Source organism: Telmatherina bonti (assembly GCF_933228915.1).
Source record: "Telmatherina bonti genome assembly, chromosome: 6".
NCBI classification, from domain to species: Eukaryota; Metazoa; Chordata; class Actinopteri; order Atheriniformes; family Telmatherinidae; genus Telmatherina; species Telmatherina bonti.
This window is the reverse complement of record NC_136624.1, coordinates 18,988,523-19,008,055: the sequence shown is the minus strand read 5'-3', so window position 1 is coordinate 19,008,055 and position 19,533 is coordinate 18,988,523. Positions and strand designations below refer to the sequence as shown.

The 19,533-nt window shown below is 37.2% G+C and overlaps 1 protein-coding gene across 2 annotated transcripts in view; it reads left to right on the top strand.

Moving 5' to 3' along the window:
• matn4 (matrilin 4) overlaps nucleotides 1-8,616 on the top strand; it is a 30,885-nt gene extending 22,269 nt beyond the window's left edge. The window contains exons 9-17 of one of the 2 annotated variants that reach the window (XM_079242627.1): nucleotides 760-885; nucleotides 2,858-2,980; nucleotides 3,999-4,121; nucleotides 5,995-6,092; nucleotides 6,242-6,373; nucleotides 6,616-6,799; nucleotides 6,899-7,051; nucleotides 7,768-7,872; nucleotides 8,166-8,616. In XM_079242627.1, the coding sequence (XP_079098753.1) occupies nucleotides 760-885; nucleotides 2,858-2,980; nucleotides 3,999-4,121; nucleotides 5,995-6,092; nucleotides 6,242-6,373; nucleotides 6,616-6,799; nucleotides 6,899-7,051; nucleotides 7,768-7,872; nucleotides 8,166-8,224 (1,103 nt within the window). In that variant the 3' untranslated portion in view covers nucleotides 8,225-8,616. The remainder of the gene's footprint in view (nucleotides 1-759; nucleotides 886-2,857; nucleotides 2,981-3,998; nucleotides 4,122-5,994; nucleotides 6,093-6,241; nucleotides 6,374-6,615; nucleotides 6,800-6,898; nucleotides 7,052-7,767; nucleotides 7,873-8,165) is intronic. The other variant, XM_079242628.1, reaches the window with a different exon arrangement.
• The last annotated feature ends 10,917 nt before the right edge of the window (nucleotides 8,617-19,533 follow it).

Below are 19,533 nucleotides of genomic sequence, written 5' to 3'. Positions count from 1 at the left end.
TTGTTGTTCTTGTGGAAACCATAAAAAATATAATTGCCTCAGGATACGATTATTGAAACGTGGCTTCCTATCCAGCAGAGTTATTGAAAATTAGGGGGCAATAAGATGCAGAAACAAGACATTTCAACGGCTACGCGCACAAACTAAGCACATGTTGGAAACATGACAATGCACTCCACTAACATGCTGGTACATATTTGTGCATGCTACTTCAGATTGACTCATTTACTGATGCTGCAGAGGCTGCAGAGGTAGTTATGCAGAAACACCTGCAGCACAGGATCCTGTTGACAGGAAATTAAGACAATTTACAACCTACAGGTAACCAAAGACTTGCTGTTCCATAGTTGTCATGCATGTCTTAAAGGCACAAGCGCTCAGTTTCAAAGTAAAAATGTGAAGGGCTATTTTTATGACAAATTGTCACCTAATTTGTTTGATTACATCTGTTTGAATTCAGGGGGTCACGTAGATGTTAATGCATGTTCAGCTATTGTCAAGTTTTTTTTTCTGTTAACACGTTTTACTTGGCTGTCCAATGCAAGAAAAGGAATATCACAGATTTATTTAAGCAAATTGATGTGTACAAGATTTAATAAATTGGAATTTTATTGGAATTTTAATATCATTGTCAGCATTTAATATTTGGCATTTTGTCAGTCCATTTTATCTTCTCAGTAACCCTTTCTACAGAACTGCAACTGAAACAGCTGCAACACACAACATCTTTAACTCTATATGTTTGTGTGTGTCATTTAGCCATAGACCTGTGTGCTGAAGGAAAACATGACTGTGAACAAATCTGTGTGAACATGGCACCGGGCGTCTTTACCTGTGACTGCAACGAGGGATACAGACTAAACGAAGATGAGAAGAGCTGTGAACGTTAGTCCCACATTGGCATATTTATACATACACATACACAAGCATACAGATACCAATAGATTTCAGTGTGTGGAAAGATTCTCTGAACAATGAAAAAACAATCAAATAATTATAAAAACAAATTTATATACATATATATATATATATATATATATATATATATATATATATATATATATATATATATATATATATACACACACTACTCATAAAAAGTTAGGGATATTTGGCTTTCAGGTGAAATTTATGGAAAATGCAATATGTTCATGCTACAGTGATATAATATCATAAAAGTAAGACATTTAAATAGAAGGATGCACTACTGATTTCCTCATCTCAAAAAATTCATTCAACACAAAAGGTAACAACAATGGTAGTTACACCACAACAAAAAATTTGAACGTCTCCATATCTCGTCATGTGCCCTTGAGCATCAATTACAGCTTGACAACGACGTCTCATGCTGTTCACAAGGCAACTTATTGCCTGCTGAGGCATGGCATCCCACTCTTCTTGAAGGGCAGCCCTCAGGTCATTGAGGTTCTGGGGTGCAGGGTTTCGAGCCTCTACACGACGGCTCAGCTGATCCCATAGGTTTTCAATGGGATTCAGGTCTGGAGAGAGTGCAGGCCGTTCCATTTGAGGTACACCAGTCTCCAACAGCCGTTCCCTGATGATGCGGCCTCGATGAGCAGGAGCATTGTCGTCCATGAAGATGAAATTAGGCCTGTGCTGTTCATGTAGGGGCACAATCACTGGATTAATGATGTTATTCAGGTAGTTTGGGCTTGTCACTGTACCATTCACAAAGTGTAGGGCAGTTCTGTACCAAGTGGACACCCCTGCCCACACTGTAACACCGCCACCACCAAAAGCTGGCCTGGTGACAACAGTGGCTGATGCATAGCGCTCTCCCTGACGTCTCCAACATCGTTGCCGGCCATCATTTCTGCTCAGTGTGAATCGACTTTCATCAGAGAACAGCACTGAGGCCCACTGGTTCCTCGTCCAGCATAAATGCTCCCTGGCCCATGCAAGACGATGATGCCTGTGCCTGGTGGTGTGGTCAGGTACCCGTGCAGGTCGTCTAGCACGCAGACCACACTGATGTAAACGGTTTCGAATGGTCTGACGTGACACTTGGGTGCCTCTCACCTCTCTTAAACGTGCCTGGAGTTGAGTGGCATTCATCATCCGGTTTCTCAGGGCAGTGTTCACAATGTAGCGGTCATCAGCACGGGATGTGGCCAAAGGACGTCCACTTCTAGGCCTTTCTGTGACTCTTCCAGTCTCTCCATATCTCTGTTGCAACCTGCTGATGACACTCTGTGACACTCCAAGCTCAGTGGCCACTTCTGTCTGAGAACGTCCTGTTTGAAGCATCGCAATGGCAAGGGACTGTTGTTCCATTGTTAGGTGTCGTCTTGGTCTCATGATGTCCAAATGTGAACAGCATGATGAGGACAAGTGTTTAAACACCAGCTCTAATTGAACCAGGACATTTATTGGTCAATTCAAGGATCACACACCTGCTGTGATTTTTGCCGTTAAGCTCCTTGTTAGAGAACAGCAACTTGTGCAAAATTTATTGAAACATTTAACAGTTGGACATGTGCATTTAAAAGCTTAGAGAGATCACATTAAGTTCACCTGTACAGGTTTGAATGCATTTTAGGCTTGTTGTGAAATTTCACCCAAAAGCTGAATATCCCTAACTTTTTGTGAATAGTGTATATATGTATATATATGTATATATATACATTTGTTTTTATAATGTATAATAGATAATAGACAAAAACTATTATTTACAAACACATTGTCATCATATGATCCTCTTGCCTGACTGATGCTTTTGCTTAGACGCATAGCTAGATCTACAAACACATACCTCACTAATCTCAGTCAATGTTCCATTTTACTTTTATCATAAATTAAAATTGTGAATAACTTCATGTGCATGTGTTATACTCAGCCATCGACCTGTGTGCTGAGGGGAAGCATGACTGTGAACAAATTTGCATCAGTGCACCAGGCGTATTCACATGTGACTGCAACAAAGGATTCAAACTCAACAAGGACAAGAAGACTTGCACAAGTCAGTGAATCATTCAGTCATTTTCATTCAGAATTTTCTCCATTGCATCACTGCTTAAAACATATTGCCGCTAAATATCAAGGCAAATTGCTCAATTCTTTTAAGCATTTGTTTGCACTGGATAATGTTGTTACTCATTCTGGGAAAGTGGATTAGAGGAACTGAATGTTCAGTGGTTCCCTTTTAGCCATTCAAACTACTGAAAACAGTCTTAATTTAGTCCAAAGTTAAACTTTGATCACTCCTTGACAGAGATTCATACACAGGCTTACGTATGGGGTACATTCTGTACCAAGTTATAAAGGTGTTTTCACTCACTGCTTGCTGATAGACCATGAGGTCTATGTTCTGTATTGTCGAGTCTAAATAAGAAGAAAATAGAAAATTGTTTGTTAAAATTTCTACAAATTACAAGTAAAGCCTAATTTTCCATGTTAGTATTTTATTATATTTTTCAAAACATAAATATACATCTTGTATCTCTTTATTTAGGGTCATTTTTAACATGAACATTATATCCAATCAAAATTCAGAAGCATTTGTCAGGGCTCACACAGTTATTACTGTTTAGTTATGAGCATGTTCTGCTCTGTTCTGACCCCAAAACAAAAATAGGAATACTGCTTTACTACCAAGATTATGTTCCGGTTGCTTTGTCATCAAATCAATCTAATTTTAAGCATCAAGCATGATAAATCTGGAAGGATTTTAAACCCTGTGAGTTTACTTGCTGGAAAAATATTAATGGAGGACAAAGTCATGCAAATTCCTAACCATGACCATACATTCATTATTCTATCTGTAAAACATCAGCGGTTGCAAAAAACATATTTTCTCATTTAAGAGTTTTATTAATTTTATTTGCTACTGTTCTAAAATGATTTATTCTTGTTTTTTCTCATGCAAGCAGCAAATACTTCCTACATAGGTCATATGTACTTGTCATGGTTGCTTTGTATCTGTGTGTGTATCTCTGCAGGATTTCTATAATATGTGTTTATTTGCTTTGTGGGTTCAGACATGGAAATGTGTAACACCGTGGAGCATGGCTGTGAATACCAGTGTGTGAACACTCCTGGATCGTACTACTGTATCTGTCCTGAAGGCCAACTGCTTCAAGAGGATGGCAAAAGCTGTGGCAGTAAGTCATCTTGCTTGTGTACTAGATCTGTAAAAAACAAACTCATATAAACTCATTTGATCTGTTTGAACAATCGCTGCATCCAGCTAGTTTGTATAAATCAGAATGAGGTTAGTTTGGACCTCATTAGAAACATGGATAAGAGATTCACCTGCAGGAGGCCATCTTTAAACCACTACGGTCCTGTTAGTGGAGGCTGTTCCTAAAACACAGGACAGTGCTTACAGGGAGGGGACATTGGAGAAAGTTTCAAGTGGCAAGTCTAAAGTAAAATAACGTCCATGTAGAAGTCAAAATGCCAGTTTTCCCAGCAGAACATTGCACTATGGTTGAGTTATTGGTGTATGTTACCATAGCAACACAGTACAGCGTGTGCATTGTTGACATCAAGCAAAACAGGTTTACAACTTTGCTGCATGTCTTGAAACGGGGAAATATACTGCTTATAGTAAAAAAAAGAAATCTTGTTGCATTAGAATTTGGAAAGAAATAGGTACATATAGAAGAACCAGCCAAAATCGGGGATTAGAATCTGAATAAAAGAGCGGAAATAAAGATGTGAAAAAATAAACCAGATGTTTTACTGATTTAACAGCAGCTCAGTTTTCTTTGGGAAAACTGTCTGGACTCTGAAGATCTTTGAATTTTCTGTCCCTCTGGGGAGGACAGAAGAGACCCAGTGTGTCTGCGTGCAGCCTCAGACGGTGCTGTGCGTGATTTTTTTGAGGCATCTGACATCCACATTTGTACTTTAGGATTTGGACTTTTTGTCTTACGGTTATCATGAAAACAAATCACCTTTACTGTTTAGTGAAAGTGGTTGATTTAACTAATGATTTCGAAAAGTGTGGCAAACAAGAAAAAATTGCAATAAACACTTTCCTACTTTAGTAAGTTTACTAGCAGCACAAATTTTAACATAAATATAAGATCATGAATATTTGAAGTTATTAATCATTTTGTTGAGTTTAATGGTTGAAAGAAACATATTTTCACTGGAATATAACTGTTATATCTGCTCTAAAACGTTACTGAATGGGGCATCTGCTTGGTCAGCGGGGTCTGTGCATCGCTGCTGTGGGCCTCGGCTGACCTGCATAAGGTGGTCGCCTGGGTGGAGGTGTTCTGGCCTTGGGCTCTTGCCGGGACCTGGAGCTTCCTGATGCTGTTTCCTGACTCAGGGTCCTCTGTATTTAGTCAGAATTTTTTTTTTTTTGTTTTTTTTTTTCAAAGTTCCTGTGTACACACAGTGTATGGATGTATACATGTACCTGTATTGTGTGTATGAGTGTATGTATGTGTGTGTATATCAATCTATCAATCAAACTTTATTTATGAAGCGCTTTTCCAACATAAAATATGTGACTCAAAGTGCTTTACAGTTTAAAATCAGACATAAAGGAAACACACAGACAGAAACATTATACAACAAGACACCTCCAACCCCCCTTTTAAATACACCTAAATTAGAGAAGTAAGTGCATATAGTGGGTGAAGATGGTGTGGGGTGTTTCTAAATGTGTAAAGCACTTTGTGCCATGTTTTTATTGAATGAAAAGTACTTTCTATTTTTGATTTAATTTGATTTAAAAACTGACTAAAAAATAAGAACCAGTTTATATTCTGATATCTATTGATATTGCCAGTAAAGAAAAGACATGTTGTGGGTTTGTGCCTAGTAGAAGTTTGATTTAAGATTCTTTCAGTGGGATTTTTGTGTTTTGTAGTATATGTTGAATGTTTGTTTTGTTTAGATTTTTCCAAGTGAAATGAAAAATGATTCAGTGCAGCTTGAATAAAACCAGTCATTCTGAAGAGGGAAAATCACCCATCTCATCAGAATTTATTCCCATCATGCACTTCTCTTTTGCAGCTTGCAAGTCTGCCAACATCGACCTGGTGCTTCTGATCGATGGCTCCAAGAGCGTCCGTCCTCAAAACTTTGAGCTTGTCAAAAAATTTGTTAATCAGGTATAACATTTTTTTATGCACATTTCCTTGAAGAAAGTCCACAATTTGACTTACTGGTCTGCAAAGTCGATCAGAAACAGAAAACTGTAGAAGTGAAAAACAGAACAAAGCGGCGAGACTGATATTCCTCCCATCTTTCTGTACTCCAGGTTGTGGACTCTCTGGATGTGTCTGCTCATGGTACCAGAGTCGGTCTGGTCCAGTACTCCAGTCGGGTCAGGACAGAGTTCCCTCTCAACATGTACCACACCGCTGAAGAGATCAAAGCTGCAGTAATGAAGGTAACAGCACAAGCACATGTTCATGCATTTAACTTCAAAGTACATAGGAATAAAAAGTGTTGCTGCACCAATGAGATGCAGCCGTATTAAACTGTGTGAGGCTAGAATTCAGCTAAATGTGCCAATATTTCCTCACAAGTGTGTTTTTATTTAAACATTTATGGAGGCTGGACCAAACCAGTAGTCTCCACTGCCTTACGCACTTTGTTCAGCTTAATCTCTTGCATCATTTTTACTTTTAGGTTGAATACATGGAGAAAGGAACAATGACAGGTTTGGCTCTCAAGCACATGCTGGAGAACAGCTTCGCAGAGGCAGAGGGTGCTCGTCCAGCCAGTCGCAACATCCCACGGGTTGGACTGGTTTTCACGGATGGACGATCCCAGGACGACATCAGCGAGTACGCAAAGAAGGCTAAAGAAGCAGGTGAGACCTAATTTAATCCTAATGGACTCTTCACCTTCACTGACTCTGATGCTTTGATTTCTGACTGGATGTTTTTAATGTTTCTGTGCACATACGCAGGAATCACCATGTACGCTGTGGGTGTTGGAAAAGCTGTAGAAGACGAACTTCGTGAAATTGCATCTGAACCTGTGGAGAAACATTTCTATTATACCACTGACTTCAGCGCCATCAGCACCATTGCTGAGAACCTTAAACTCAATGTCTGCCCAGGTACAAAGCTGTGTTGTATTTCACTGCTATGCAATTTATATAAAAGATTGAAAAATAATTAAAAAGGGTAACAAAGGATAATTTAATAATGATATAAGTATATTTAATTTATATCGGATAAGTATATGATATAATTAAATATATGTTTGCCAGGTTTACCTTAGTGATATACAAGACAAGTAATGTGACTGCTATATTTTTAAAGAATAGATCTATATGATTAATTATATATTATTTTAGAAATGTTTTCATAGAATAAAATATGTATATACTTTTTCTTTTGGTTTTCAAAAACTGGTACCAGAATCCCAGCTCATACACTACCAGTCAAAAGTTTGGACACACTTTCCAATTGGAAACGGTTTCCAAACTTTTAACTGGTAGTGTAGGATTTTTTTATTTTTTTTTTTCTGTGAATGTCAATGAATAATGATGCCTTAACCTGTGGCGCCACCTACTGATGAACGTACAACACGACAGAAATTGTAATGATACAACAAATTGTGACATCCCTACATTTAAATTTGCTGTAATATGCAGGTTTATTTATTTATTTAACCTTTCATGAGGTCCAAGAAAAGATTAAAAGTAACTTAATGAAACATCACCATTTTTAAAACAAACGTGCACTTCGGGAAAATACAAAGAATATTTCTGCAACATGCACCCCTGCATGGATTTGTTTGAATACAATGGAGTGCTTCCCCCCTTTGCAGAGGAGAGTCAGGGGGAGATTGAGGTGAAGGATCCATGTGCTTGTGAAAACCTGGTGGAGTTTCAGCAGTCGACCATGAGCAGCCTGGAGCAGCTCACACAGAAACATATCCTTTAAGAAAATTTATCCCAAAAGGGTTATTTTAAACAAATAACTCTGATGGTTTTACAGATTTTTTCTTTTGTATGTGATTCATTTGAATATTTTGAAGTAATGAAATTGCTGTGGTGACAAGCGCCCAACGCATTCTTCTTATTTCTCCTTCTCAAAGTCTCAATGCTTGATATATCTGTGCATTTGCACAAGCTAAAAAGGAGATAAAGTTAATGTTTCATGTGTTCACATGTTGGATTACAGTTAACATTTGTATTTCTTGTTATTCCTTAATCAACCATTTACTGACTGCAATGACCACTCGTCTCGAGCAGCTGGAGAATCAGCTTCTGTCCAGGAAGTGATCTGGTCATCACTATGAGATAACATCGTGGCACAGAAGAGGAACACTGAAAACAAAGAGGAAGCAGTATCATTGTGAAATCATGTATCCACCTCCTGTCTGAGATGGGTTCTAAGATGTAGATACGAGCAATCAGAAACTTTTCACTTCAGTTCACAAAGCGTGATGTGTTTTCACAAAGCTTTTACGTTTAGCAGCTCAGCTGCTCTTCACCCATGCAGTGGTGTGAAAAACACTTTCAGTCTGTGACATAGCTTCAGATTTTTGTTCTGTTGTAGTAATAGATTACATAAACCACAAGCATTTTCCATTTAACACTGAACAAAACACTATATTTAATAAAAAAATAAAATAAAAAAAAAAGAACCGACAGAAATGTGCATTTCTCAAACTACAGGTACTATTTATATATATATATATATATATATATATATATATATATATATATATATATATATATATATATATATCTGTATCTGTATCTGTATCTGTATGTGGGTGTGTTTCCTATTTTCTCATATAGTGGTACATTAAAGTCACGATCCGCCTGTTTGCTTCTCTTATTGATCTATTTATACTTGATCTGTTTAATACATTTTGTTAAATGTGATGTATTTATAGCAGATTGTTGTTGCTTTTTTGTGTTTTACCCGACAGCAGAATAGTGAATAAAGAATTCTTAGAAGGAGGACATTAATTAGAGAAATTGATATTATTAGCATTTCCGATATAAAGCTGGCCTGGATCATTTTGAAATATGTCTCGTGTTGAACCGTAGAAATAATTCTTTAATCTCAGGCCTGAAGGGCCAGAATTGTTTGATAGGACAGTAAGTTAAAATAAAAAAGGGAATTTAGGAAATTACTGGGAAATTTATTGTTCCCTTCTAAAGCTGTGGTCTGTTTTCAGTAAACAAAAATGTCTAGCAATCTTATTAGAATGTTACAGGAATAGAAATGTAGGAATAGATATTAGTCCTATAAAGTATTATACTAATATTTGTCCCTTCTTTGAAATCAAATATTTTCTTTACTCTGCACTTTCTAATGTTTTTTTGTTTGTTTGTTTGTTTTTATACATTTAATGACTATATGTAAGCTTACATGTAGTAAAGTCCCCACTTTTTACCATTATATTCTTGATCATTACAGCTGAAGCACATCACCTACCAGTGAAAACAGGCAGTTATCAAAAGATAATATCAAAATACCCTTATAATACACAATTAAAATAAGTAAAAGAAAAATCTGTGTTTCTATGTATCATCATCATCCATGAGAAGCTTTACTGTAAATTATTATAAATGCCTTATGTAGTATAGTGTAGGATGTCTAACTTTTGCAGTTTTGTATTAAAAGACTACAATAAATTTATAACAATCATTATTTTCTGTATGGTTTTGTATATTTTCAAATAGTTACAGTTTTTTGTATTTTTCTAATAAATCTCTGCATTACAGCACAGAAGGCAATAAAGGATAACTTTTAGCTTGTGTGTTTCGTTTACTTTTCCCTATATGTTTGTGGAACTAAAAATGGACGGTAAAGAATATATATATATATATATATATATATATATATATATATATATATATATATATATGTATATATATATGTATATATATATATAGAGAGAGAGAGAGAGAGATTTTTTTTTTTTTTAACTGTCTAAAAAAAGACAGTGAAGAATATTACTTTTGGTTTATAATTTAATGTTCAATATTTTATCATTTCATTTGCATGTTTTTTCTCATAATTGAAGTTATGTAAAATGGAAAGATAAGAGTTAAGACAAGACAAGACAAGACAAGACTTTATTTTTCCACAGTGAAGAAATTCAATTGACACATAAATGTCCCTCCAACACACTCCAATCTGCCATAGGTAAGGGTCATCTCAAGCCCCCAGTTCAATAGTATTATTGGTATTTCTTGGATATTTCATCTGACATACTGGCCATAATGCTCAATCGTCCTGATGTCCCTCGTTGCACTTAGCGTATAGTTAACACATGGAGGGATGGAACAATATCCGGATTCATGTATGTGGCATTGACTGATAGGCTTTCCGTAATCAATTCAGGCAGCGCACAAGTTTGTCTGTCTTATTTTACAATCTTTGTCGACAGTTCTGCCAACCAGCTTCTGGTGTTTGCCGCCTCACTGGTACTTTTCCATGTCTCTGCCATGAGCTTCCATATTGTGGAGAGATAGGTTGTCGGCTGGAATTGTCTTCTTCTTTTAGTATCAGGACTGTTAGTGTCTTGGTCAACCCTTCAGGGTGGAGCCCATCCCTCAGATTGGGTCGCATCCCTCAACAGCTAGTTAATTTGTGCCCTTAGGTGCTCATGTAATAAAATCACATCTGTAACCAGTTGGCACAGAGCAGGCTAGGAGCTGACCAGTTCTTTATACCTGAAATTATTTGCTGAATATCTGCCATTGTGATGGTAACTGGATCTTATTCAGGGAGGGAGCTGTGGTGCACTTTAAGTTCTTTTAACCACTGTGCTGTACCTTATGTAATGCTGATTCTTCCCATGTCTTTATCCCAGTATTATTTAGTTTCCAGCTTTTGTGGGTTTACTCATGTGGTATTACCCTGCCAGTGGCAGTATACTTTAGCTGGAGTAGTCGAGAACAGCCATTTTATGTAATTTTTAGTCCGTTTCTCACCATAGTACACTGGTTCCTCAGTACCTGATGAAGACCCAGGTTGTCTCTTTATCTGATTGCCTTCTTGATGTGAGGTGGTTAGGTTGTAGCATTATGAGTCTTGCCTAAGGACCCAACAATACACACTGCTCAAAAAAATAAAGGGAACACCTAAACAACACAATGTAACTCCAAGTCAACCACACTTCTGTGAAATGGAACTGTCCACTTAGGAAGCAACACTGATTGACAATTAGATTCGCATGCTGTTGTGCAAATGGAATAGACAACAGGTGGAAACAGGTTATAGACATTTGGCAAGGCACACCCAATAAAGGAGTGGTTCTGCAGGTGGTGACCCACAGACCACTTCTCAGTTCCGATGCTTTCTGGATGATGCTTTGGTCACTTTTGAATGCTGGCGGTGCTTTCACTATAGTGGTAGCATGAGACGGAGTCTACAACCCACACAGGTGGCTCAGGTAGTGCAGCTCATCCAGGATGGCACATCAATGCAAGCTGTGGCAAGAAGGTTTGCTGTGTCTGTCAGTGTAGTGTCCAGAGCATGGAGGGGCTACCAGGAGACAGGTCAGTACTTCAGAAGATGTGGAGGAGGGCAACAACCCAGCAGCAGGACCGCTACCTCCTTCTTTGTGCAAGGAGGAACAGGAGGAGCACTGCCAGAGTCCTGCAAAATGACCTCCAGCAGGCCACAAATGTGCATGTGTCTGCTCAAACAGTCAGAAACAGACTCCATGAGGGTCGTATGAGGGCCTGACGTCCACAGGTTGGGGTTGTGCTTACAGCCCAACACCTTGCAGGACGTTTGGCATTTGCCAGAGAACACCAAGATTGGCAAATTCACCACTGGCGCCCTGTGCTCTTCACAGATGAAAGCAGGTTCACACTGAGCACATGTGACAGACGTGACAGAGTCTGGAGACGCCGTGGAGAATGTTCTACTGCCTGCAACACCCTCCAGCATGATCGATTTGGCAGTGGGTCAGTAATGGTGTGTGGTGGCATTTCTTTGGAGGGCCGCACAGCCCTCCATGTTCTCACCAGAGGTAGCCTGACTGCCATTAGGTACCGAGATGAGATCCTCAGACCCCTTGTGGGACCATATGCTGGTGCGGTTGGCCCTGGGTTCCTCCTAATGCAAGACAATGCTAGACCTCATGTGGCTGGAGTGTGTCAGCAGTTCCTGCAACACGAAGGCATTGATGTTATGGACTGGCCTGCCTGTTCCCCAGACCTGAATCCAATTGGGACATCTGGGACATCATGTCTCGCTCCATCCACCAACGCCAAGTTCCACCACAGACTGTCCAGGAGTTGGTGGATGCTTTAGTCCAGGTCTGGGAGGAGATCCCTCAGGAGAACATCCGCCGCCTCATCAGGAGCATGCCCAGGCATTGTAGGGAGGTCATACAGGCACGCGGAGGCCACACACACTACTGAGCCTCATTTTGACTTGTTTAAAGGACATTACATCAAAGCCTGTAATGTGTTTTTCCACTTTCATTTTGAGTATAACTCCAAATCCAGACCTCCATGGGTTGATATATTTGATTTTCATTGATAATTTTTGTGTGATTTTGTTGTCAGCACATTCAACTATGGAAAGAACAAAGTATTTAATAAAAATATTTCATTCATTCAGAACCACAATCTGTTACTTTTGTGTTCCATTTCTTTTTTTGAGCAGTGTAAATTGCAAAAGGGTGCAAATACAACAGTCTGTTATGTCAACTTTCTTTTGTGTGCTTTGTTTAAAATCTTTGAATGCATAGCATTTAAGTGCACTGACAGAATAGTCAGTCCATAATAGGCTTACATTATCACATTTATCATTATGTTTACATGAACATTATAGCTATTTAAATGTAATACAACGTTTTACTAAAGTGTAGCAATAAGCTGAAAAAATGACTAATAAATTAATTATTTAAGCTATGTTGTTTTGAGTTAAAAGCATTAATAAAGGAATATACTTACCTGATTTAAAGTAACTGATTGGGAATGCTAATGAAAACACAAGTGAGAAGTGTATCATAGCATTTAGAAAATGACTCAATAAGGGAGTTAATGGGTGATCAAACTTCAGTCAACTTTAATCAACTTTTCTTTTGAGACTTTCTTTCATAACACTACATATAATAACAGATGCATGATGACAACAGTTTGCTCTCAGTGGATCAACAGAAGTTTTGTGCTCTTAAAAATACATACAGACGTGCAGGGAAAGAAACACACATGGAGCAAAGCTAATTCCTTGAGGGGTGTATTCGACTGGTTTAAAGAGCAGCTCCATCGGGACCACCTACTGCTTTTGAACTAAGAGCATCATTACCGACGGTGACCTTTACCACAAATTCTCAAGAGACGGTGATGTGACATGTTTTTTCCAGCAGTTACTTGTGAACAAACTTCACAAGAATTTACTGAAAGTGATAGAGTCTAGTTTTTAAAATAACATACTTAAAAAGAAGTTGTTTGGTATTTTAAATTGATTATTTTTTTAAAAATGCATTTAAAGATTAATTATATTTTTTAAAATGTCTGTAAACATAGTTACTCTACCACTGATTTCTCAATATTCACAATTTGATTGATCAGATCTAGCATCATATTACGTTGACATATTACAGCATACATGATGTTGTGACCTACTGTATGTGTCTTCTTCACACAGTACAGTGCCCATTCAGAGATATCATAGTAAAAACGGGGGCACATATGGCAGTTGCCATGTACAGTATGTGTGCTCATAGCAAGTAGATTCAAAGAGATCATTCTAAAAGAATAGAGTATTTACAGTAATTTTAGTTAAGAGATTAGATATAAATACAAACAGTTTTTAATATTTTTAGTCAATGATCTTTTTGTCATTTTATTTTGTTATACATTGAAAGCTATTAATCAAAGAAGGTCCCTGAAAAATTCTAAATGCCTGCATGCAGGATGTGGCAATTAACAAGCTTGTGCTGTGTTTGAATCTCCTTTAGAATCTGTCCCTCATTTGTGCTTTATTTATTAAACCTAACCAATGTAAAAATAACTGTAGAACATTTAGCTATATGTATATATTAAAGAGTCAGAGCAGGCAGGAGTAATTGCAACCAATATGTATTATTAAGATTCTGCCCAAATCCAAACTGTAGCAGCAGAACAAGGCTGCAGGTCCAGATGGTGTCAGTCCCAGAGTTCTCAAGACCTGCTCAAAACAACAATAGAGTCCCAGTGCTGTGTAAAACCTCCTGCCTTTTTCCAGTGCCTAAAAAAACACAACCAGCTGAACCAAGTGACTACAGACCAGTTGCCCTGACCTCTCACATCATGAAAGTCCTGGAGAGACTCTTACTGGCTCACCTCAACAAGCAAGTAAACACCTTTCAGGACCCATTACAGTTTGCATATTGTAATGGACTTGGGGTTGAAGATGCCATCATATACCTGCTCCAGAGAGCACACTCTCATCTGGACCAGTCAGGCAGCACTCTGAGGGTCATGGGCTTTGATTTCTCAAGTGCCTTTAATACCATTTAGCTGCTTTGTTATGTGAGAAGCTCCGTAAATTCCAGGTGGATACCTCCACAACCACCTGGATCTATGACTACCTCACAAACAGACCACAGTTTGTGAGACTGAAAGGTTGTGTGTCTGAGATGGAGGTCAGCAGCACTGGTGCACCACAAGGAACTGTACTCTCACCATTCCTCTTCACACTGTACACCTCAGACTTCCAGTACAACTCTGAGTTCTGTCATCTGCAGAAATACTCTGATGACTCTGCAGTTATGGGGTGTATCAGGGATGGACAAGAAGCAGAGTACAGAGAACTGGTCAGTTGGTTTCTTAAATGGTGCGGTGACAATCATCTCATATTAAATAGCAGCAAAACAAAAGAGATGATTGTTGACTTCAGGAGGAACAAGAATAAACAAAGCACTGTTTCCACCCTGGGAGAGGAGGTGGAGGTGGTGGAGGAATACAAGTATCTTGGAGTTCAGCTGGACAACAAACTGGACTGGAAATGCAACACTGACTACATCTACAAGAAATGTCAGAGCAGACTGTACTTCTTAAGGAAGCTGAGATCTTTTAACGTCTGCACCAAGATGTTGCATATCTTCTATAAGTCTGTTGTGGAGAGTGCAGTCAGCTTTGCAGCATCTGCTGGGGTAATAGCATCAGAACCAGAGACTTGAAGAGAATCAACAAACTGATCAAGAAAGCTGCTTCTGTGCTTGGAGTAACTCTGGAGCCGCTGGAGCTGATTGTCCAAAGAAGAATGCTGCACAAGCTGATGAAGATGATGGAGGATTCTTCACACCCTCTCCACAACACAGTGAAGAAACAACAAAGTGTGTTCAGTGACAGGCTTCTTCAGGTCTGATGTAAGACTGAAAGATACAGAAGATCATTCCTGCCGGCAGTCAAGTTAATTATATACTACAATATTGAATTTTCCTTTGGGGATTAATAAAGTACATTTTATTTCATTTCATTTCAATAAAATCTGATACATAAAGAATGTATCCATAGCCTCCTATTGTATATTTGGCAGCATCCATGTGGTGTAACCCTTTTTTAACAAAATGCTTAGTCTTAATATTGTTCTAACTCCTAAGCATGTAGTTTTGAACATCTTTTCTGAACAATAAATATTAAACCTTATGACAATGCAATTTTCATGCAACCTAGTCATTTGTAATGAAAGCTAAATAAAAAAGTCAAATTTATTTGTCTACCACATTTAAAAACAATCTCTGTTAACCAATGTGCATTACAAAACATTCATTTGTTTTCTATACTGCGTCGTGGGGGGCCTGCAGCCTATTGCCAGCAATCATCAGGCAAGAGGCAGGGTCCACGCTGGACTTGTTGCCAGTCCACCACAGGGCTGTACAAAACATATCAGATAAAGTTAAATAAAATAAACCAATATATTAGAAAGAAGAAAAAACACAAGAATAAAATAGCAATATAAAATAGATCAAAAAAGTTTAAATAACATAAATACATACACTAGTGCATCCCTCTGCCCCCTGTAATAGCCTACCTTTTTTAGAAGTTGAATGAACAGTCTCAAGCATTTACTGATTGAAAATTTGTATTTCTGATGGTATTTGACATTGAAGACTGCTGGCTATAAGTGTTGGTCATAAATATTCCTTTGCTACTCTATTTCTGTGTTGTCTTGCAGCAAAATTATGATATTGTGAAAGACATATGGAGATACATCACATTTAGTTTCCAGGCGGAGCTAGAAATATCAGTCCATTTATTTTATATTTATGTTTTCTTTTAAGTTTAGTTAGTTCCTACCAGTTCCTACCCTGATTTAAATCTAAAGAATCCAACAGCTTGGATGTAATTTCAGCAAAGACTTGAGTCGGGTGTGTTTAAACAGGTGAACATCTAAAACCTGCAGAACAGCGAACCTCAGACAGACATCTCTGTTCTAAGAGAACATTTATTTTAGGTATATTTAATTTGTAAGGAGACAGTGACATCTCAGAAATGTGTGTATATACACATATAAATACATATATATATATTTATTTATATATATATATATATATATATATATATATATATATATATATATATATATATATATATATATATATATATATATATATAATATAATATAATAAAATATGGTTTAGCAAAAAGTTGTGACTCAACCTTTCCACTCATCATAGCTTTTATTTAATCAACTTTTATTTATTCAACTGTTTACCACTCATTATGCTGCAACTGGTTCATAATTTAAACAGTCACTTAAAGTTTATCACCATCAACACAACATCTTCAAACTCCTAATTGCAAATCATTAAACTCTCAGAAGAAATATCTAATAGATCCCTTTGATGCTGTGTATGTGTGCAGTGATTGCTGACTACTGCATAACAGCCTAACCCCTGTGTGTGTGACCTTCACTATTGAGACCTAATGAGGACAATGCTCACTCTGTTTCCTGCTGCCTGAATCATTTCCTGAATACTCAACAGACTGCTGATAATGTCAGACTGTCCCAGAGGACAGTGTTGTGCAAAGTGCCACAAAGTTGTGTTTGCACGGAGTTCAACTAAATGTTTAACAGTGTTGTAAGTGTTTATTGGAGGGGATGAAAATTTAAGAAATCTGGATAAACCAATAAGAATTTAAAATTGATATATTTTACTATTTATTTTACTATTCTTGCATGTTTATGGGAAGAAGCATCTCTTTCTCCTGTTTGGTTTCAGAGGATTGCTGCACGGCCAGTTTCAACTGCACATCAAGCTTGGAGAATTCAGATTTTTACACTATTCAAGTAAAATATTATACACAACAATATCTTTGGCATGGAATATTTTACACTCTGAAGAAAATCTAGATTTTATCAACTTTAACAACCACAAGGTGAAAATAAGTCAAGTTAGAACAGCCAATAAATCTAACTAAATTTTAACAATAGCTCTACCCTGCTCAAGAGGCCTCTTTTGGAAAGTTTAAAAAGTTAACGCAACAACACTTAAATCCAGTGAGTGCATTAACATATCCACAAAATTATGGACTGATGTGGATTATATGATCTGTCATTTTCCATGCTGAATTTATGTGTCCTCAGCCTAAAATCTGCAAAAACAGGAATGTTGTGTAACCAGAATTATTTGTTCCTGTTCCACATGCCACAAAACCTAAAAAATGTACTGAAACTTCAAGTAGCCAAAACTTTACCACAAACATTAAGGGCCTATAACATTAGTAACTATATTGGTATTTACACAAAGAGTGAAATGAAATAATGGCATCATATGAAATTTGATTAATTAACACTTCATTAAAGAGAGTTTGACAGAGGCTGAGATGCTACAGCACCCTACTTTTATGATTCTTGATAGAATTGAGCTCTGAGGTATTTGGCATTGACTTTAAGTTTAATCTATGTTTGTTGACATGATATGGAGACATAGTAAAAGCATTATATTTGTAACCAAATGGTGACAATAACTTCATAAATATCACCATGGCCTTTAATCAACATAAACAAGTATAACTAGCAAAAAAGTAAATAAATGGCTGAGTTTGGCAGAGACAGTTGATAACAAAAGATGAACAAGGACAGTTTTCAACGAATGCATATTACCCTATGTATGTTATTGCTCTGGTTTTATTGGATTTTGGTAAAACATTTCAAATATAGCCAGCGTTTAGCTCTATTAGGTAGAGCAACTGTATGTATAGCTTCCTTTCCATATTCTGCTTGGTATTCTGCCTTCTGTCTCCAGGACTTTATCGTCCTTCTCCTCCTCAGCTGCTGAATAAAGTGTAGTAGTTGCTCACGTTGACCTGGTACTTCATTATTATATTCAAAATCTGAGCAAAAATGGTTCTTATTGTGTGTAGATATAAGTTCGTCATGTCCACACCCTGCCCAAAAAGACAAAAGAGACACAAAGTCCAAGCCATGACAGGTGGCAGGTTGGTAGAGCCACTTTATATTGAGTTCCCATCTCATGTCCAATGTATTCCATTAAACCATTTCTCGCATCATAGTACCCTGGTCCCTTATTTCCAGATGCACACCTTGTGTGACTGGGCAACATCTGACCTGGTTTGTCTCTGTTTTTGATTTATGTCAAGGTCAGTGTCAATTTTATTTATATAACGTATTTAAACAGCGACAGCATCCAAAGTGCTTTACATAATCAATGAAAATAAGTTGAAAATAACAATAAAACCAATAAAAACACTAAAATACACAGACAAAAAAACAAACACATGGAAAGTCTAATGCTATGATCATTTTCAAAGCAAACAGAGATGTTTTCAGCCTAGATTTAAAATTGAACAGACTGTTGGCAGACTGCAGTTAGAGGCTTTTATGTTCCACAGCTTCCGAGCCACAACTGCAAAACTGCAAAGGCTCTGTCTCCTCAAATTTGAGTGTGGAACCTTCAAGACCATCGACTGGCTGATAACATAATATATATATGTATATATATATATATATATATATATATATATATATATATATATATATATATATATATATATATATATATATATATATATAATACATATATATATATATATATATATATATATATATATATATATATATATATATATATATATATATATATATATATATATACATACATATATACATACATATATATATATAAACCCAAGAGGACATTGTCAAAGGAAGCATTGAGGTCACTCAGTTATGGTGCTTGGTAAAATATTGCTACTTTGGCATTTAGGGAATTAATAATAATAATATGAAAGCCTTCGTCACACATGTAGATACACACATGCAAACTACACTTTGAACTCACACCTCTTTGACTCCAGAGATATAAGGTCGTCACACCACATAAAAGGCAAAGCTTGTCTGAAACCATCTTTGTGTCCTGGCTCAAAGTGGGCAGGTAAGACCACTACTAACTTTGAACTATTCTTGGACTGCATTCATAGTTTTTTTTCTTTTTTTTTTTTTTCTTTTTTTTTTTTTTTGGCCTCGCATTGTTGACTATCAAACTGCTTCACACTGTCAGACACAGTCTCTCTTCCCATGCATTCATCTAGGACTTCTCAGTGTAAATTATGTGTTGTGCTTTTCTTTATCACACATGAACATGACAGGAGCAACATGA